Source organism: Oculina patagonica, chromosome 3 (genome assembly GCF_052425735.1).
Source record: "Oculina patagonica isolate OP01 chromosome 3, crgOcupat, whole genome shotgun sequence".
Taxonomy (NCBI): domain Eukaryota; kingdom Metazoa; phylum Cnidaria; class Anthozoa; order Scleractinia; family Oculinidae; genus Oculina; species Oculina patagonica.
The window spans coordinates 11,249,784-11,272,284 of record NC_135760.1 but is presented as its reverse complement, the minus strand read 5'-3'; the positions used below and the strand labels follow the sequence as shown (position 1 = coordinate 11,272,284).

The window sequence follows — 22,501 nt, the reverse complement described above, 5'->3', positions numbered from 1 at the left end:
CCAACCTTCCCATAGTGCGCTGCGACTGTATTCTTGACGAAATTTAGTAAGCGTATTTTCTATGGCATGGTATAAAATAGTTACACAACACTTTGTCGTGGTATACTATGGAATATCCCACTTGTCAGTTGTATTTTCTTGGCATACGCACTCGCCTAAAGGCTCGTGTGTATACCGAGAAAATACAAGTGACTCGTGGGATATTCCATAGTATACCACTCGAAAGCGTTGCATAACTAGTATAGCATTGGTTTTCATTTGGTCACATGAGGAACAGATTGATATTTAACACTGTCTTCACTAAACCTATTTGGAGATTCCTAGCTTTCACATGTTATCACAAGTACTGTTTTGTCGGTGTTTTTTAGGTCAGCAATTTAGTAGAAAACAATGAACGTATCTATGACACAAGGCATGGAGGCTTTGTCCAGTTCAAGGACAGGCAGGGTAAGAACTGCTTAATTATTTTCTTCTCTGGACAACATTTACCTGCAAATAGATGAGTTTTGCACAAGTGATACTCGCAGTCACCTCTCACATTAAACCACTCTAAAGGTTTGATTTATTGTCAAACCAGTGAAAAGTTAACTAGTGTGGCAAGAGACTGAAAGCCACTCCCCTCAGTCAAATGCAGACTTGTCAACACCATTTGTCAAAATAATTTTGTTCAAGTATCAGGGTATAGCACATTTACACTCAACAATTGAATTGATTGACCACGACCAAATCAGTGCACCGGTGTTATGTTACTGAACCAGCTAAAGATAATTTTGGTTGAAATTTAACATGACCTGTAATCTAAATGGTTAATTTTTGGGAAGGCTTATATTTGCTGACTGAAGCTTTCAGCTATTTTACTGTTTTAGTCAACACTGTTTTTCTCCCTTTCAGGCCAAGGCCGCTATCGTCGACAAAATCAGCAACATTATGATCGACAAGACAGGCCAGAAAAACAGGACAGACAGGATCGATACAACTGGCAGGAGAGATACGGACGACAGCATGACAGGTCTTACCAAAAGTCACAGTCATCTTACTGAACTAGACACAACCTGCACAACTAACCAAGGATTATCAGGGGGCATTTTATTGTCCTGTCTGTGATTCAAGTCAATGTTGTTCTTGTAAGAAAATACCGTGAAGTTTCATTGATATATAAGCCAAGAAGAACTCCACTGGTGAACAAGAACTAGAAATAATATTGTAAAGTATATTATTTTATTGTTGGGTATTCAGTTTTGAAATCTTCAAATGTGTGAACATCTTGTAAGCGAATAAAACTAACAGAAACCTGTGATAACCTGTACTTTGATGGAAGTATTATTTCTCCCAATATTGCAAGAGACTGTTGGTTTTGACTAGGTGGGCTTCCAATTTTTGAAGTTTTCGCACCCAAAATCTCCATTGGTGCACGATATATAAAAGGTTAAATCAAGGTTTTGTTTGTGACTCGTTACTCGTCACAACCACGCAGAAGACTGGGTTCACTAATTATAAGTAACTGTCACGGTGAAGCCTCGCCAGTTTTCACCAGCTTTTTCTGTTAAGAGTTTAATTTGTGGTGTGAGCTTAAAAATATTTCTGGCATTGTATTTAAATATCGAACCTTATCATTACAAAGTTGTTGCTATATTCACATATATTTAAAATATGAACAGAGGTTCAATTCCCTGCATACAAAGTTTTAGGCCTACCATATTTATTCGATTAGGCACCCAACCTCGAATAAGCGCCCACCTCAAATAAGCGCCCACCCTGAGGTAAGAAAAGTTAATAAGTGCCCCGCCTCAAATAAGTGCCCACCCCCACCCCGCTTTAAAAATACTGAAGTGCATAAGAGGAGTACTTTGATTATAATTGAAATTGAAATTGAAGTTGACTAAGTACTACTAAGAGACTTCCCTGAAGACCGAGTTTCCTTAGTAATTTATTGAAACTTTCAATGAACAGTTAAAATTCTGCTTTGGTAGATCTTCACGTTTTATTATTATTCATTGTTTTGTTGTAAAATAAACCTACACTTGCGAAAAATTTAATGAGCGCCCAGGGCGCATAATCCAATAAATACGGTTTACAGTTCCCCATTTTTAAGATGCGGGTACCAAAAAATGACTTTGCAGGCCAAAAAAGTTATTTCCACGGCTTTTGAGAAACCGCCCCTGAGCATGATTCCCTCTTTTCTTTTAGAAACAGCCAATTCCCAACACTCCAGCTGTTCAACAAATATCTAATGGTGTGCGAACAGGTCCATTATTGAGTTTCATTGTGTAGTTCCATAAAATATCCATGTCTCCCCATGCAAGGGATTTTTTATAAGAATCCCCCACCCCTCTGGAAATTCCAATTAAACTTCATACATGTCTAAAAATTTGTTGGTCAAAGAACCCCCCCCCCAACCCGCCAGGAATTTCCAATCCCTTCTGTGTGTCTGGGGGGGGGACATTTTCTGGAACTAAAGTCTGTACACATACTCGTGCAATCTCAATTTATCACCGTGGCAAACATTTTCCACAATCTTGTTGATTTGATACTAGTGTTTGTTGTCTGATAACATTGGGTGGGGGGGGGGAGACAGTTGTTTTGGTGGCTTCTTGGAGAATTGGCCATTTTTTTGGTCTGATGTGAATCCCGGAAGACCACCCCATGAATCACTAAAGAAGTATACTCAGCGAACATTTCGTTCGAAGAAATGTTTCTGTTTTGTGATTTGAATTCAAAATATTTACTGCAAGATCCCCCCCCCCACCTTCCTCTCAAAAACCGAATAAGCTTGTTGGCATGGAAACTACTAAGCCAACAAAGGTTAATATTATGTTGCGGGAGAATATATTGGTCAGCTAAATTTTGAGCCAGGATAGCCAAACAGCTAAAATTGAACATGACACAGAACTTTACACAAATATATTTATTCTGAACTGGACTGGAGCTTTGCTCTATTTACACGACAAGTTACTACTATGATGAGTTAAAGTCAGCTATAAATTATCCGAGATCAAAAAGTTCATATTCTACAGTTGCGTATTATTAATTTGATACAGTTCAAATGTTTGTATACAGGGAGGTCGCATTAACACCTCAATTGACTTTAAACTAAGCTGCAACATGGAGCAAATCAGCTCACACTAGGTTTTACGAATCTTTTTATAAATTCAAAACATAAATAACACCATACCTAGAGAGGGAATGAGGATTACACCTTTGCTCCACCCCCTCTCCCAACTACTATGGTTGACTCAAACGATCATTACTAAGATAATTTACTTGTCAGATGCACTAATGTAGTGTAAAAAGCAACTGTGCTGACCAGCTTTGTATTTACATGTAAAATCATTAAACTATAAGACAATTAACCAGCTCATTGAGAAGGTGGTGGACCTTTAGAAATCAAGGAAAGAGTGGCAATTCTGCCCAAAAAATCCTGCAAATAGTTTAATGTCAAATAATTATTCTTGCAAGCAAACTGAAACACATTAAGGTATTTCTTTCTTATAAAAATCCTGCAAAGCCTTTCATGGCTTGAAAAAAAAAATCCAGCAGTGAACGAAGGCTGGAAAATATTATACGCACTAAAAGTTTTTTACCCGAAGCTTGCCTTGATCTGCAATGGTCCAATTTTGGCGCCATTTTATTTTCAACTCGCAAGGAGGACCTCTCGGGAAACACAACATTTTTTTGATTGGTTAATTTCGATCCTACATCCCAACAAAATGTCGCCAAGCGTTGTTTTTCATTTCAGTTTGACAGTTTCACGCTTCTGGCGAAGGCTGGGTTTTCTGAGTGCTGCTGGCTACAAAATAATCTTCAGAGTTGAAAAGTTTCGTCTGCTAGAATTCCTTGGAGTTGAAAAGACAACTTCGTTTCAAAACGCTACATGAAGCAAACACAACTTTCAAACACAAGCAATGGATTTGCTACCGTCGATAAAACAGCTAAGAATGATGTTTTGTTTTGTCTTTCTTTCTGTGTACAATTTTCTTTGAATTGAGAAGCTTATTAAAGTGTTTTTGCCTGATATATTTGTGGTGTTTGCAACATGTCTGCTCCTAACACGATATTTTAACTGGTATTTAGCTGAGTGACCTTTGTTTTTCAAGAACTCCGTAAATATAAAACCACATCTTACACAAGATGTTTGAATCATTGTCAAATGATATAAAACACAAAAATTCATGTTACCTAGACACCTGTTGTTGTATTGAAGATGTAAAGCGACTTCAATCTTAACATGATTCATATCTTCACGCATCAGTCACTGACATGAAAACTTGTCTTCATTTATTTTAAGATTGTTTTTAGTTTTTTTTACGGAGTTTCTGTTTTGTCTTTTTCAGTCGGTCACCCAACAATAATATTCCTGACAATTTGTTTAGTTGATATTTTTTGAAAGACAATGACAATAGTTTTGAAATAATTTTAAAAGAAGATGAACTTGCAATTAGGATTAGCATCTCGGATGCGCTGTTTAGCTTCACTTGTTATGTTTGGATTGTTACTGAGGTCTAACGATTTTACATTTGTATTAACAAGTTTATCACTTAAATAATTTAATCCTTTATCTGTAATATTATTGCCACCGAGGTCTAACGATTTTACATTTGTATTAACAAGCTTATCACTTAAATAATTTAATCCTTTATCTGTAATATTATTGGCACTGAGGTCTAACGATTTTATCTTTGTATTAACAAGTTTATCACTTAAATAATTTAATCCTTTATCTGTAATATTATTCCTACTGAGGTTTAACAATTCTAAATTACTTTTTACAATTACTTTACTCAATTGTTTTACACCTTCATCTCCTATCCTATTGCTGTTGAGGTTTAAGTGCGTTAGTTGACTATTGTCATTGTCAAACAACTTTGCAATCTCTGCACAACCCAACGAGTCAATGTTATTATAGTGCAAATCTATGAGCGAAATTTGTTGCACATGTTTAAACACATGCACTATTGCTGTACAGTCAGCAGGAGCGAGACTACAACGACTAAAATCTACAGCATTACATCTAATGTTTTTTAACTTGCTTTGTACTACGTTTGATTCACTGCCTTCATGAATACATTTAATAATTCTAAGTGCTAAATGTTTTTCGCTGTCAGTCGGCCAACAGGTAAATGTGCGTCGCTCTGACTCGGTTGACATAAACATCAGCTGGCTTTCACTATTCTTTTCTGTTTTCTTGGGAAGCAGGTCAGTGAAGATCTTTATCAATTGCTCATCTCGTTCACCGAGCAGGCCAGCCACAAACTCCAACACGACATGCCACTCACCTTTCTTGATGTGATTTTTAACAAATGTTTTCAACTCTGCTTTATTCATGGTTTCGGTTATATGCTTCGCTGCGAGGAATTCTTGCATCGTCAGATGAATGAAACAGAATTGAGCTTCGTGCTTGAATGGGCCACGTTTACGATCCGGCATCTTGTGGAATAACGAGCTGTTTGCCAATCCCTGCGGTACTTCGCTTGATCCAAAGATAAGTTTTCTTTGTTTTATACCTTTGAATGCAAGTTCTTCTAGATTCTTGAACTGCTTTTTCACTTCGGGAGATAGTTCCTTTGCTTCAATAACTTCCCACGTAAGAGGTTTATCTCGATACTGCTCGTTGTGCCTGAAGTAGAACAGTCTCAGGGCCAACTTGTAAATTTGTGTGAGTTTCACAGGAAGGCCACCAGTTAAACGCTTTTCGGTCTCCTCCGAGCACTTGAGAACTTCTAGCAGCGACGAACAAACTATGAAACAGCTAACTGGAATGTAGCACAGTGAAAATATGTTCATATTCCCGCGGATGTGTTCCTTTATTTTTCCTCCTGCGTCGTTTAAATTTTCCGCTGCTTCTTTAGTAAAATTCTCCACATATTCTTCAACTTGTTCGGCTGCAAAGCCAAGAATTTCAAAGGTTTTTGCGAATTTAAGATTTGTGACGCTTGACACGGCAGTGGCTCTTGTAGTCGTTAAGACGGCGGCTCCGGGTAGAAGCTCTTCATTAATTACTTTGGCATAGAGAGAAGCTAGTGGCATCGCCTGTTCAACACTTGCTTTTCGGTTGTTATGAACGGCCTCGGTAGCGATACTTGAGTTTTCTACGTACTCGTCTAAGCCATCAAACAGGATTAGCACTTTGTCGGGATTTTCACAAATGTAATTCCATACCTCATCACGGAGATGTTCTGTCTGTGAATACTCAGACCATGTCAGTAAATCACGAAGACTAAGCTTTTCTACCTTATTAAATTGTCTGAACTTTATCAGGAACGCAATTTTGAAATTTAGTTCATGTGTTTTGTTAAACGTTCTACCCGATGCCCAGTCTCGGAGAAACTTGGTGGAAAACAGTGTTTTTCCAATTCCAGGACGACCAATGAGCAAAGTTTTCTTGTTTTTAGCGTCAAGAATTTCTTCTGGTCTTTTCAGTGCTTGCAGATTTTCTCTTGGCTTGGGGTACACTTTGAGTTGTTCCTGTCTATTTCCGCTAAAGTCGTATTGCGCCCTGTTGGGAATAAGAACCAAATTGGTATAAATACTGTCGAGCTTTAGATCTTCCATTCTTTCGCCTTCGCCATGCTTAGGCTGAAACAGTGGCTTGAAATCTGGCAGTGTCTCCGTGTGTTTAATGATACTTTCTTTCAGACTTTTGATGAATCCGGGGATGTTTGACGATGACAGTTCTCCTTGTGCCTTGACATCTGTACGTTTTTCTGTGATTTCAGTGATACTTCTCTTCGTTATCTCCAGGGACGATGATGTGTCTGGTTGCTCTTGTGGTACTGCGTTTTGTTCTTGTGTGTTTTCCTGTTCTGCTTCTTGTTGTAATTCGACTTGCAGCGGATGAACATAGTTGGCTTTTGCGAGATGATCCGCAAAAAAGTGCCTGTCTTTTATGAACGGTCTCCGTTTTATAGCGCGGGATAAGATCCAGATGATCTCGATCAAAATAACAAGGGCAAAAAGTCCATTCACCACACTCACAGCGTTCGTCCAGAAGGTTTTCTTCGTTGCCTGTTGATTGTGACACTCGTATATAATTTTTGTTGTGTTCTGAATGTTCGCGTCTGACGCATTCGCCACACTAGTGCTTTCTGCGAATGTTAAATTACAAGAAAAGTCGGATGGAAAGTTGCTTGGATAAAGCACTTGAGTTTGTACGACTATAAAAAGAATTCCTAAAGCGAATCTGGCGGTGAGTTGACAACAGTACGCCGCAAACAGTTTGCGTGTTTCAGGTGGGCGCTGTCTCTCGGCATCTCTGTTTAAATTGGCTTCCAGCAGTTGTTCAACTCTTGACTTTACCAGTTGGGAGTAAATCACGCACACAATTCCAATAAGACAGAAATTAACGATCACGAAGGCATAGACGGGAACACCCAGTTTGTTGTGCCGCTTCTCATACTGCTGGAGACACTTTTCTGGTACGAGGTCCATGTTTTTACTTTTCGCACTGCAAGCGAACCTCGGCTCACTGTTATCCATCGCTGCAAAGATGCTGAGTAGTATTACTCCGCATAGCGTCCAAACAATTACTGCAACATAGCTGAGTCGATTAAATGTTTTTGGTGCCAACAATTCTCTAAGATATTCCATTTTGTATGTGTAGTCGTCCCGCTCAATGGATCTGTAAAGATATAAGCATTGTTTGAAATAAGTTGACTGTTGACTGTTTGATTGATCACAACTTCGTCATTATTAGCTTTTACTTTTAATTGTTAGAAATCAGATATCTATTGACAATGTCAATCCACACGTAAAGAATCTGGCATATTAAACAGTTTGTTCCGCAGATACGTAACATGTCTAAACTGAGTGATTTTTAATGACGCTTAGCTGACGGCCGTGTCTAGTTCTTTTAAAGTTTTGCAAAGGTATAAATTTGATGGGTTATTGGATTTTCTTTTGCCTTTCTGTGCAAGTTACAGATGGAATTTCGTGGCTACAATGCGTGCAATGAAACTGATGAAGTTTGTCTGAAGGTTAAAGGTCGTTAAAGGTGCGCGGTTTGGTGCCAGTTGGACGCTTGGCAGGATTAGCAGAGTTGGGCCACACAAACAGTCCGGGCTTCTTAAATAAATATTCTTTTCTATTGAGGACAGAAGTAATTTAAACAACGCTCGCAGAATGAGGTTTCAACAGTCGCCCAGAATTTTTTTAATAGGACTCCACTCTTTTCCTCTGTGGGATAAATTAAATTGTAAATTCGATGAATTTTTGGACTTTTATTATGAGACGCTGTAATAGATATTGCGTGGGATGAAACCGATCAGTTTTGTTTGAAGGTTAAGGGTGAACGTTTTATAATGGAATCGGCGCGCCAGTTTGACGCCTAGATTAATCGAATAAACATATCATTCACGTTCAAAACCAAAACTAAAGAATTACTTCAGTGTCATTTCAGAATTGGCACGTCTATCAATTTAGGGTCGATAGTAAATACCAGCGGGGTATAGTATGTGCAGTCTGCAGGACAGTGGGCATCTTTTTTCGAATTAAGAGGGGGAAAAATAGCATAGTTTGGTCTGAAATAAAGCAAACTAGTTTATAAAAGCGCCCTGTACCCGCTCACTCAACTCTCGGGTACCCCCACCCCCATTCTCGCGGGGTGTTCGCTTGTTTTCGTGCTGTGAGAATTTCATGTCATGAGACCAAATTGCGCGATTATACCTTATTGTTACTTATTTTCGCGGGACTTAATTTTCGCGATTTTCGCGATTTTTAGAAAATCGCGAAATTAAAGACCCGCGAAAAAAGGTTCTCGCGAAAAAAAACGACGCGAACTTTAATACCCTTTTATATAGTTCGTTATAATTAATCAACGTTACGGTCAGTTTGCTACAGAATTATCTTGGTACAGTCGTCTATGGCGGCCTTTTACGGACTAAATAACGAATGACCATACATCAATGTTATGTTGCATGCATCGATGTTGTGTGAACTAAAAGATGTTTGATACAACTAAAAGATGTTTAATGCAACTAAAAGATGTTCGATACAGCTAAAAGATACAAGGTATTTAATACAACTAAAAGATGTTTGTTTCAAATAAAAGATGAGGAAGCGGAAATGAATTTTGAAAACAGGAAGTGACATTTTACCCAGGTTCCAAGCGATCCAACGCACATACAAAATGGCTTCTGGTGGAGCTGCGAGTTGGGTGCCAGATTCACTAGATACAGAAAGGGTTTTTTGGATTTAAGCAGGCAAATAACAAGCCGGCAGTCACTCAATTCGATTCTTCGGAGTTCTTCATTCGTAGACTGGACGGATAGGAAAGAACTAAAATGTTCTAACTGTAAGAATAGAAGAGTCATACGCACAGGAAGCTTGCTTAATCGGGTACTTACACCAGCTACTAGGTATTCCAGGCGAGCTACGACTGAAGTCACTTCGAGAGAATCGCCGAAGAATCCAAAAGGAATCTTGATCCATTTGAGGAGTCGGTTACTTACTTTTAATCAGTCTATTGTATTGGTAACAAGGAATGGTGAAGTTTGAAGACCATCCAATAGCAGTTGGAAACATTACATAGAGAAGCAGGGTAAGTAGCCGACTTCTCGAACAAATCAAGATCCCCTTCGGATTTTTCGGCGATTCTCTCGAAGTGACGTCATAGCTCGCCCAGGATATCTAGTAGTGAATAAGTTTCCTGTGCGTATGTTCATTCGTATTCGTCCTGTCTACGAATGAAGAACTTCAAAGAATCGAATTGAGTGGCTTTGGTGTTTCGTTGTTGCTGTGCACTTGTTATTAAATAAAAAAAAACTGTATCTGGCAGCCATCTTGCAGCTCCACCAGAAGCCATTTTGTATGTGCGATGAATCGCAGGGAACCTGGGTACAATATCACTTCCTGTTTTCAAAATTCATTTCCGCTTCCTCATCTTTTATTTGAAACAAACATCTTTTAGTTGATCGAATATCTTTTAGTTGTAACGAACATCTTTTAGTTGGTTCGAATATCTTTTAGTTGTAACAAACATCTTTTAGTTGTATCAAATGGCTTGTATCTTTTAGTTGTAGCGAACATCTTTTAGTTGTATCAAACATCTTTTAGTTGTATCGAACATCTTTTAGTTTTATCGAACATCTTTTAGTTGTATCAAAAATCTTTTAGTTCACACAACATTGATGTATGCAACATAACATTGATGTATAGTCATTCGTTATTTAGTCCGTAAAAGGCCGCCATAGTCGTCAAACTAGCTCTTTTTTGTTACAAAAGAACATGTCAAACTGTTTTAAGTTTCGTTTTGTTATATGGTCTTTTTCAGTGTCATTGGAAACTATTGCTGTGGAAAATTAAAATCAGTTGTGCCAATTTTGAGACTTACATTTTGTTTATGCAGACCAGTAGTTTGACAGTTTTCGCGAAATTTAGTTCCTTTATAAGTATTTTTTTGGCCAAATCGCGAAATTTAAGTCCCGCGAAAAATGCCCGTTCAATTTTCGCGTAATTAAGTTCCCGCGAAAATAAGTAACAATAAGGTAGCTCGCGCGGTGCAAGGAAGCATCACACGTATTTCCCTCGCGCGGCGCGTGCTAGCACGACAATAATAATAATAATAATAATAATAATAATAATAATAATAATAATAATAATAATAATAATAATAAATAATTTACTTATATTGCGCAATTATCAATTTAAATATTTTCAATTGCGCATTACAATATAGTTAAAAAAAACTAAAAATCTTAATTCACAAGCTAAAAAAAAAAGATTAAAATGTATATGACTATAAAAAGAAATGTACAATTAAAAAGCTTTTAAAAATAAAAAGGTCTTGATGGCTTTCTTGAAACTTTGCATAGATGACATGATTCTTATTTCACTTGGAAGATCGTTCCATAATTTAGGGGCGGCCACATGAAAAGAGCGATCCCCAAGCGTTGCGAGTGATTTACATTGGCTATAATTAAGGCGTAAACCATTGTTGGAACGCAGGTAATGTCTTCCAGCAGTTTCTCTAACGGAAATAAGTTCACTTATGTAGGCTGGAGCAAGACCATGTACGGCTTTAAAAGTAATCAACAAAATTTTAAAAACTATACGATATGTAACAGGCAACCAGTGCAATGACTTGAGCAGAGGTGTGATGTGGCAATATCTGCTCTCCTGGAAAATCAATCGCGCAGCTGCATTCTGAACCCTTTGTAATTTTTGAAGATGGCGTTCACTCCAAGTAGGAGACTGTTACAATAGTTAAGCCGGCTTGATATAAAAGCATGAATCAGTGTTTCTGTGCATTCTTTGGTTAAGAACCTTCTAATTCTTCTAATGTTGTAGAGATGATAGAACGCTGCGGAACTGGTCCGCTATATTTTGGAGTAAAAATCTTCGCGTAAGACGTTTGGCCGGGTATATTAATATAATTCTTCGCTCATGTTTGGTAGCGTGTTTACTGATATTTCGATTTGTTGCAAAATTTTATCGTCCCTTAAAGAATACATTTTTCCAGACATGAATCTACTTGTTTCAGATGCCATATTTATTCATGGATTTTCATTTCTTGCCGGATGCATCTGCGAGAACATGTGCGAGATTAACTGGCCATAAAATTAAATAACTCTAGCTGGAAGGTACAATAAAGTGGATGAAAACAATACATGGAAAAGAATTATGCAACATTCCACCGACTGTTATGTACAGGAGAGCAGTTTCTTCCTTTAGCTTATAGGACTTTTAGCCTGCGGCCGGGATGCGGGAGAAAACTAGCAAATCTCGGAATGCTTCAATCGCGCGAGAAGCGAGGTTAAGCGAGCTGCGCAAAAAATTAGCTCGTTCTGCATGTTTGTGAGTTTTGTATGTGACAATACAAAACCTCGGCCAGGTTTTATTGTTCGACTGTAAAATGCTACAGATTGTTTTGGAAATCGGTTCTTGTCAATCGCGATCGACAATGTATTAAAAGCTGGCTACTTTCGATCTGTAGGAAAATCACGTTTATAGCGATAGGCAAACACAGCGACTATGGCGAGAATGCTGGCTAGAAGACTTAACATTACTAGCGAGAAACTCCTAACCTATCCATAAAATAAATTCTATTGATGAAATTCGTAAATCTCTTGATGGGTTAAAAATTATCACAAAACATCTATATATCCATGTTAACCCTTAAAGTTTTTAAAATAGTAGGAAACAAACCTGCATTCAGGAATTTCAGAGAACAGTCTCCAGTTTACCGTGTTTGGATATAGAGAGTGAGGAGCTGAGTGAACTGTGTATCTGAGCGGATTTTTTATCTATGAAGGAATGATCTGCAATCTCCCGTAATATAAGAGGCCTTGCGCAAACTCCTCCCCTAGGCCATAAGGGCACATTTTTGTTGGTAATCTATAATTTTTGTTTGGCGTCTCATGGGCAATTGGAGGCCTCACACAAAGATTCTGTCATTTCTCCTCCCCTAGGCCATAAGGGCACATTTTTGTCAAGAACGTCCTGTAAAGGAATGTTTCCTTGAGGCCTTATTCCTAAACAGTTGCAAGAATTTGTCAGTTTGCAATAAATGACAAAGATTGTAACTGAGACTTGGCCTGGGGGCAGATAAAACGCCTTCCAGTACAAGCGAGATTTTTGTACACAGATGATCACTCCGATCTGTTTTATAATTGAAAATATTTGTTTGTTTTTAATTTTTTGTGTTTATTTTAATTGTACAATTCTGACTACAAAAAATTCCATTCTTCTCGATTTGTAAGGTCTGTAATTGCTGAGATTAACCTTTTATACCTTGGCCGGTTTTAATTTATTTTGTTGCAGGGTCCCAATGATACTATTTTGACAGAAATGTTTGATAACCAAAACGTAAATTAGCAAGGGCCACCATTGAGAAACAAAAGTATAGGATCCTCGCCAGGATCAGCTAACCAGCTATAACTAATCATGAAGTATACCGAATTTCAATACTTTGGGAAAATATAAATGATTAGGATCAGTATCCTTCCAACACTGTTTTTAAGCGATGGCGTTACATCGCTTTATGCTGGAGCCCTTCGATCGGTTCTGTCCGGGCCGATCGAATGACCGAATAGGACTGGAAACTAACTACAGGAAGAACAAAGATCAAGTTTAGCACAACAAGAAATGCGCCGCGAAAAACACAAACCAAAATACTCCTGGGGAGTTAGAAAGGACTAATAAAAGATATGAACGAAAGAGACAAATTATATTTGACAAATTCTATTAGATTCAGTAAACAGACATATATACAATTGACCTGTGTAAACGAGAATAATGCGCCAGATAGAAGAAATATGTTGCTTTTGTTTCGGGGTTACTGCCCCTTCTTCTGTGGAATAAATTGAAATGGCAGTTGATTTTTCTCCACCGAAGAAGGGACAGAAACCCCGAAACGTATGGAACATATTTCTTTTATCTGTCGCCATGTTCACCATTTAAAATCAGCATATAAAATCACTGTTTATATACGCTACGCAGTCGCCCGAAATCATACAATGGGTCTAGTCTGTGTGGTCCGGTCAGAGACAGAACTTGACCTTGCATATCCGGTCGTTCGCGAAAGGTATCGTGTATCGTAGATTAGATGTCACGCTATAAGGTAACGCAACTAGAATTAAACGCATAGCTTGAAGAAAGTTTTCATTTTTCTAACGAGGTGCAAAAAGGACAAAATCAATACAAATGGAAAAATGTATGGTGCAAAGATAATATAAGCAGTGACCGAAAAGTATCCGTAAAGCAAGGTAAACTTTGTACGAGAGCGTTTCACTTGGGTCACAGTAGAAAGTGTCTGTTGTCCGTTATTAAATTAATGTTAGAGAAAATGTATGGACAAACAAAACTGTTCGTGTTAAGCAGGTGCCCTAAAGCGGTGTTCCACTGAACTTTAATTTACGTTAATTTTTGACAAATTTCCTAAAAATATTTAAAACCCTTTGTAAAACGTCATCGCTTCTGCATGCATTGCGTGCCATTTATTTGTTGTTGTTGTTGTTGTTTGTTCGTCTGTTTTTGCTTAAACTGAGTTCAGCGATGGTTGAAAAAATTAAAGATAGATACGTTTATTGTCTGTTTTGATTCCAAAATCTGTACCGATGTGTTGATAACTCTCACAAACTTTGTTGTTCTACTGTTGTACAATGTACTATAAACTGATTTAGACAAATCCCTTCAGCTATGCACAAGATATCATTAACATTGATGACTGATAAAATTGCAATCATATTTTCACGCCCAAGTAGTGAAGTTGTCTGTGTTAAAAATACTTTATCAATTGTCCAAGTTTATTTATCGTTATATAGAGTTTTACAGTATTTTCCGCCAAAATAATAACCACTGATGCTTGTACATCAATTCGATTCCCATTTATAACACATCTGATAGAGCAGATTTCGCCATCAAGCAGTTTTCCCCAATAATGATAATGTAAGCCAAATGAACAAATTACATTTCCACTCCTTTCTACGCGCAGGAATTTATAGTTAGCTTGAGTAAAATTAAGATGATGATCGAGTGTTCGCATTGACTAATTCTTCTCTTTTTTTCGATACCAAGTTAATAGAGTAGAATTGAAGAAGAAACGTAGTAGAAATGAGCAGTATTTCGCAACTGTGTACGCTTCACAAACTCAGTATTTTATTTTTAACTAATTTCAAGACAACAGATATCACTGTTCCGTCGAATACGAAATTTCACACGTCCTCTCCACTAATTTGCTTATCTCTTGGGCTAATTCTACAAGAAATGTTTTGTGGCCGTTTGTCTATATACTGATGTACTATGAACAAAGTAACCTTAATGATGCCATAATCATTCAACGAAATAGACATCTTGAGATGTCACTTACATTGCGAACATATTTTCACGACTTAAACCATTTCTGTTCACCACACGTTTAATCAAGTTAATTTCACAAGTACTTTTAGCCACATTTTCTAGTACTTTATTGATAGTTTATGGCTTAGAAGCCAAGATTGATCATAAATAACCAACGTATGTAGTTTTGGCAGTTTTGCAAAGTTTAACAGTCGGCTTAAATGTGAAACGAAAATTAAAATGCAAAATGCACCTGATGGTAGTATAATGTTTCCATACGTTTCAGGACTACTGCTGATTTCCGTTAGATGGCATTTCACATTTTCCACTGAAGAAGGGGCAGTAGCCCCGAAACGTATGGAAACATTATACTACCATCAGGCGCATTTTTCATTTTAATTATCGTTTTCAATTCACTAGTTATATGCGCTACACAGTCACACGAAATTTCTTTAGAGATTTCTATGTTACTTAAATGTGAACACAGAGCAATATTATTCCGTCAAATGTCGAGCTCAGGAAAAGTTTTTGCAGTGATGAAATCATGCCACTAGCTTGAAAAAATAACGATTTTTGTGCGGTAGTTTCTTTTCCAGGCAAAGATGTTGATTACGCTACATTGATTTGGATGAGTAAGTCGAATAACAAATACCGTATTTACTCGAATAAGAGCCGCCCCCAAATAAGCGCCGCCCTCGAATAAGCGCCGCATTTCGGACAAAAAAGTTAATAAGCGCCGCAGTCCCGATGCACTACAAAGCAACTCTAATGCAAACTTGGACATTTCGTTTCATCAAAAGCGATGTTTTGCAGTTTACAGTGATGGTTTTACTGCTCGCCCATTTTTTTTCTTAGTCAAACATTCTTACAATACGTTAATGTTGTGAAGGCCGCGAACTTTGCTAGGACAGCTAGCGCCACTTCTCTCTTCAGAAGAGACGAATAATGACAATCAGAAGATGCTATTTTCGATAAATGTAAAATATAAGACTCTTTGTGGAGTCAAATTTTAAATAAGCGCCGCCCTCAAATAAGCGCCGCCCCCGAATAAGCGCCGCACTTGAGGTGGGAAAAATTTAATAAGCGCCGCGGCGCTTATTCGAGTAAATACGGTATGACGGTCAATGATTAGGACAAACTGAATATACTAACACAAATGACCAGCGTCTGTGAATTTCGTCGCAGTCGCGGCTAATGGTTGTCGAATATAGGAGCCACTAGATCACACTAAGAGCTATCGCTTACTGATAATTTTGCATGACTCTTATAAATGTACTAAGGCATCTAAGAGCAAAACAGTCTAGTTGAAATATCAGTCTTTGGAAGCATTCCAAAGCGTTCGTCCATAATGTAAAGCTTTTTCCCTTCGCTTGATTCGTAAAATAACATGCAAAGCGAATGTGACTGATCGCTAGAAGAGAATGCTGGCTAGATATAGAAAATCCAACCTTTATACTCGAAAGAAATGGTACGACTGGAGTTGCGGTTTTGCCAATTTATGCGGCGAACTAGCCTGCGAATACAGCCGCCTCTCATTCGCGTCCCGCAACGAAGAGCGAAACACGAAGAGAGACGTCGTCTTTCTTCGTGTTTCGCTCTTCGTTGCGGGACGCGAATGAGAGGCGGCTGTATTCGCAGGCTAGCGGCGAACAATTACTGTGCCATTGAAGCTAAAATAAGACACTAGCTAGTTAAATTCTGATTATAACCACACATATCCTTGTTAACTTGTTAACTCTTAGGAGTTAATAAACAATGCCCAAATGTTGCAACCAGAAATGAACTTGGAAGACTTCCTCTAAAATTAGCCATTGAAACCTCCATAATAAAATTTTGGATTCATCTTCAAAGCTTACCAGAAAATAACATCGCTAAGCAATGTCTACAGCTTTCTAAGGAGATGGCTGATAAAAACCAGACAGGTCTTTATAATCAGTTATGCAATAAATACAACTCGGGCTCTATAACATTAAATGAAAACAACGGAAAACTCTTTACTTCTCACATTAAGCAAAACATTAGCAAAGCGTTAATAGCTCATCAATTAAAACTAATTAGCACAAACAGAAAATTACAATTTTATTATTCATTTAAAACAGATACCAAAAAATCTGGTTTTCTGGACGCAATTAACAATCCTCATCACAGAACTGCCATTAGCAAATTTCGACTAGGGAATCACAAATTACGTATCGAAACTGGTAGACAAACAATACCCAAGACTCCTATTAATTTGAGAATCTGTTCTTTCTGCCATTCGGATGAAATTGAAAACGAAATGCATTTCCTATTTTCATGCAAGTTATATGTTAACATACGTTTAAAATTCTTTAATGAAATAACCGCCAAATATAGTATTTTTAATGAGTTTGATATTAATGCAAAATCTTTATTTCTTTGTAACAGCATTGATGCTGCTGTTTGTCGATCAACTGCTGCTTTTGTTTTTCAAGCAATGTCTCTTAGACATGAAACTTTATTTTCCAAATGATAAAATCGCATTTTTGTTTTATTTCTGATTCTATGTTATATATCTTTATAATTTCTTAAGTGTAAGTAGGTAATGCCATGTACTTTTATGGAAATACCTCAACAAATTGTTGTTGTTGTTAAACTTTAATGTTTTTTAAAAAAGAAACAGAAAACCAACCTGCATTGGCGGAAGTCCAAAGCAAAGGGTTCGAGCTCAAAATCAAAGAGTTTTGGATCGATTTGGAGTAGAGACTAAAATTTGTGAATGGCGTATCAGGGCGGATGCTGTATTTGAAGAATATATATCTCCTGCCTCCTTGACAGTTAAAGGTCAGTTGAGGCCTCACGCAAAAATTCTGTGATTTCCCCTCCCCTAGGCCTTAAGGGCACATATTATTTTTGTCAAGAATTAAAATTAATCCTAGTAATTAATGTTTTTTTAATGCAGCGTGGCTTGACACGGCATTTGTCACGAATCAAAGAGTTGTCTTCTTGCGAACGCACCATAACAAAATGTCGGCAAAACTGAAGGGTGGGGAATTAAGTCTTGTATCCAGGGATAGGAATGTTATCTTATTCCAAACCAGTTGCAAGAATTTGTCGGTTAACAACCAGGTTTGGTCAGGAGCCATAATCGGGGACGATTTGGTCTAATTAGAGGACATTTCAGTGGCGGGTTTCAACTGAGTTGAACAGAAACGAACCAAAATTTGAATGGTAGAAGCACGTTACAGATGGAATTTCGTGGCTACATTGCGGGCCGCGCTATGAAACTGATCAAGTTTGTCTGAAGGTTAAAGGTGCAGCCAGTTGGACGCTTGGCAGGATTATAAACAGTTGGCTTCTTAAATAAATAAACCTATCATTGAGGACGAAAGTAATTCAAGCAACGCCCGCATAATTAGGTTTCACAATCACCCCGAAAATGTTTAGTTGGACTCCACTCTTCTTTCTTTACTCTCTCGATTTTTTCGACTTTTTGTATGTTTAGACGCTGTAATAGATATCATTGCGTGGGATGAAACTGATCAGTTTTGTTTGAAGCCGGGTTAAGGGTGAACGTTTTAAAATGGAATCGGCGCGCCAGTTTGACGCCTAGATTAATCGAATAAACATATCATTCAGGATCAAAAACCAAAACTATTAAGAATAACTTGTCATTTCAGTAGGCATAAAAAGATTGTGCTCGGCAACTTTTGAGCAACTTTTAGCGTTTTGAGCAACTTTTTCTGGTACCAGCAACCTAGGGCAACTTTTGCCTTCCTTGGCAACTTTTGAGCAACAAATTGATATAAAACCGATCCAAACCATAAAAAGTCGTTTATGTCGAAGGATTTTATTTAAACTTTGGTTATAGTAAACATTATGATGCCCATCCAAGTAAACTTTGCAAGGTTGACTAGTTAGGAACTTTAACTAGAAAATACGTATCTATTATTGAAGTTATGTTGAGTTTAAAGAATATATTGATTACAACAAAGTAATCAGTTATATTTCTCATATAACAATGGCTTTTTGGCCTCTTTTAATGATTGTAAGAGTATTTAATTATAATGTTGAAATGGCAACAAACAAACAAACACGTTTTGAGTATTTATCTTAAACAAAACGACTCTAGAGCAAGCAAATTTTCTAAATTTTGGTGGCAACTTTTTGATATTTGAGCAACTTTAGAGCAACTTTTGGTTATCAAGCAATTTTTCCTGAATTTTACTAGCACAATCTATTCATGCCTACATTTCAGAATTGGCACGTCTATCAATTTAGGGTTGATATTAAATAAATACCAGCAGGGAATAGTGTGTGCAGTCTGGTCAGTAATTAGGTACATCTCCCTCGAGAAACTGTTCTTATACTGTTATCGCTCATCTTTTGAGAAGTGCGATTTTACCGCCTGGTCTGAGATAGGGTATCTTTTTTCGAAAGAAGGAAAAAATGGCAAGGGAGCATCACACGTATTTTCCTCGCGCGGCGTGTGCTAGCTCGACGAAACATTTGTCGCTTGTTCACCGCTTTTTTTGGAGTAAAAATCTTCGCGTCAGACGTTTGGCCGGGTATGTTCATATAGTTCTCCGCTCATGTTTGGCAGCGTGTGTACCGGTAAATTTCGCGATTTGTTGCAAAAATGTTATCGTCTCGTAAAGAATACATTTTTCCGGATATGAATCTACTTGTTTCAGATGCCATATTTATTTACTGATTTTCATTTCTTGCCCGATGCATCTGCGAAAATATGTGAAAATACAAAACCTTGGCCCAGCTGAGACGGCGCATACCAAGAGATATCGGTTTTATTGTTTGACTGTAAAATGCTATAGATTGTTTTGGAAATCTGTTCTTGTCAATCGCGATGGACAATGTATTAAAGAAGCTGGCTACTTTCGATCTGTAGGAAAATCACGTTTATAGCGATGGGCAAACACAGCGACTATTGCGAGAATGCTGGCTAGAAGACTTAACATTACTAGCGAGAAACTGCCAACCTATCCATAAAATAAAGCTTACTGTTCTATTGATGAAATTCGTAAATCTCTTGATGGGTTAAAAATTATCACAAAACATCCATATATACATGTTAACCCTAAAAGTTTTTAAAAAGTAGAAACTAACCTGCATCCAGGAATTTCAGAGAACAGTTCCCAATATGTAGCGTGTTTGGACCGGATATAGAGAGTGAGGAGCTGAGTGAACTGTGTATCTGAGCGGATTTTTTATCTATAAAGGAATGATCTGCAATCTCCCGTAATATAAGAGGCCTTGCGCAAACTCCTCCCCTAGGCTATAAGGGCACATTTTTGTTAGTAATCTATATTTTTTGTTTGGCGTCTCATGGGCAATTAGAGGCCTCACACAAAGATTCTGTCATTTCTCCTCCCCTAGGCCATAAGGGCATATTTTTGTCAAAAGGAATATTACCTTGGAGCCTTATTCCTAAACAGTTGCAAGAATTTGTCAGTTAACAACAGGTTTTGGTTTACTTTGTTGCAATAAATGGCGTTATGATTATTTTCAAGAAAAACTGTTAGTTGAGTTCAGTGCTGGGTTGAAATTATTGTGCCTGATAAATCAAACCGTGAAACGACCTCTGAGACAGGGAACAGATCCAGAAAAATCCAAAGTGCGAATTGATAAGACGCCTTCCAGTGCAAGCGAGATTTTTATACGCAGATGATCACTCCGGCCCGATTTAATTGAAATATTTGTTTATTTCTTATTTTGTTTTTATTTTAATCGTACAGTTCTTTAAAATAATTCCATTCTTCTCGTTTTGTAAGAGTTTAATCTTTGAAGTTTGTTATTGATTTCGCTTTCATGTTTTGATCAAACTTTTGTCTTGTTAAGCTTACTTTAATATACCGTTACATGTATAAGCTGCCTGGTTTTCACTAGCGACGCAAGCACGAGCGCATAGATAACAGCTCTTATTTCACCGTGAAAATATGAAAACGGCTTCGACGCAAACATAATCACAAGCGCATTGCATTTTGATCCTTGTGCTTGTCTTTACCGCAAGGATCAAAATTTTCCCTTTCTACTGCTTGCACGACTTGTGAAATCTAGGCTTCATTACACTTCAGTTTTATAGACTTTTGTGTGAGTTCCGCGTGGCTCTGTTTGGATGACTCCGTTGATAATTTTATTTGCTGTTACCGTTACCTTTAATTTAGGCAAAAGTGAAAATAAAGATGATTGATTGTTTGATTCATGCACTGAATTTACACAGCCACAACCCCCCCCCCCCCCGCCCCTTCTTAAATGAATCACCCGCCCCGCCCCTACGATTATCGCCGTCCACTTTTTGATCCAGCCCGTCGCAAGGAAAACAAACATGGCGGATGGTGGACATTAGACTCTTGAGAATTTTTAAGTTTTTTGCCTGTTTTAGCAAAGCTTAAATCACTTTAAATAACATTTTAAACAAAGTAGATGTCGTCAACAGGGACTATTCTATTAGAGTGCACAGAGGTGTATAATATTCTCAATCAGGTAAGAAATTCCACTCTGTTTTTCATGTAACTCAGTAACTGGTCGTCCGAATATTTCTTTATTGTGATAAATTTATTGTGATACCAGGGCTGGCAAACTTTATTTCGCCGAATTCCTAACTTAATGATGAATAAGTGTTTCGAATTGAAGTGAAACTGTTTTTATTTTCTGGAAACCAGAAAGGCTAACCATATACGATTGAATTGAAATATAATTTGGAAATATGATAGTTCAATCCAACTGTAGGGTCAGCCTTTCTGTTTTGCAGTTACTTGAAAATTGTATCTCTACATTTTTGCTGATCAGATCCACCAGGATCTGGTTCCTTTGTTTTGTACGTTGACCTTTCTAAAGTTTAAAGTTTTGCTTATTTTGTAAGTCTTGTACTGTGTAGCGTTTTATTTATGGCAAACAGTCAACTTTAAGGAAATAGTAAAGTTTATGGATTGCATTTTTTGTGATATTAAAACATAGCTAAGTGGTTTGCTTTGCAACAGCCTTTGTTCACAAATATTTATTAAATAATAACCGCCAATCCCAGTGAATGACTTCTAGCTCAGTTGGTAAGGCAGCTTATTCCCGGGGGGGTGACTCGCATATGAAAGTGATGGGGATGCTCGTCGTCTCGCTTAGGGGTGTCCGCTTACGAGAGCTTTGACTGTATTGCTGTCCCAGCCAGTTTTAACAAATTTCAGAAATTCCTGCAGCCCTGCATGCTGCATCTCCTTAACCGCCGCTGTTGTTGACAGTAATTCACACTTCAACTATGCTGAAAAAATGATCTTGTTTGAATTCATTTCTTACCAGTGAAGAAAATAGAAAAAAATTCTTTTAATCAAACTTTTATTTGCTCTTCTATATCTACTAATTATTTATTTAATGCCTTGATCATCAACAATCCCAATTTAATTACTGATTTGTAAACTGTATGCAAAAAAGCAATGATAGGAATTTTCCAGCGACAGTAGAACAATTTTAAAGTGGATAGGACAGCAATATGAAAATTTTGACCCATTACACAGTTCATCTGAGAAGTAGATTATAAAGTAAACCAAAAACAGTTACTATTCTACAAATTTGTAGAATAGTAACTGTTCTGTTCTCTCATTTATGCTGGAATCTCTAAAAGTTTTCTAAGGGCCTCTTTGTATGATCCCAGTTGACCGGGCTGGCCCAGTTACCGAGATCTCCGCTCGCTCCTATTTTCTCTGTAAAATTTTCGACGTGTTCATATTAGGACGCGGGCCAGCCTGGTTACTGATATCTCGGTTTC

General features: G+C 37.6%; 1 protein-coding gene and 1 long non-coding RNA gene across 2 annotated transcripts; one reads left to right on the top strand and one right to left on the bottom strand.

Annotated features, from left to right (window-relative positions):
* The first annotated feature begins 366 nt into the window (after nt 1-366).
* LOC144646553 (uncharacterized) lies at nt 367-1,290 on the top strand. The gene is made up of 2 exons (XR_013569441.1): nt 367-447; nt 892-1,290. It is a non-coding gene; the product is annotated as an uncharacterized LOC144646553 (long non-coding RNA).
* A 1,779-nt stretch (nt 1,291-3,069) lies between these two features.
* On the bottom strand, nt 3,070-12,210 carry LOC144646500 (protein NLRC5-like). The gene is made up of 2 exons (XM_078506111.1): nt 12,139-12,210; nt 3,070-7,615 (listed from the first exon to the last, which is right to left on the bottom strand). Exon 2 carries the CDS (start codon nt 7,582-7,584, stop codon nt 4,414-4,416), a length of 3,171 nt encoding a protein of 1,056 aa, XP_078362237.1. The 5' UTR covers nt 7,585-7,615; nt 12,139-12,210; the 3' UTR covers nt 3,070-4,413.
* Between the last annotated feature and the right edge of the window lie 10,291 nt (nt 12,211-22,501).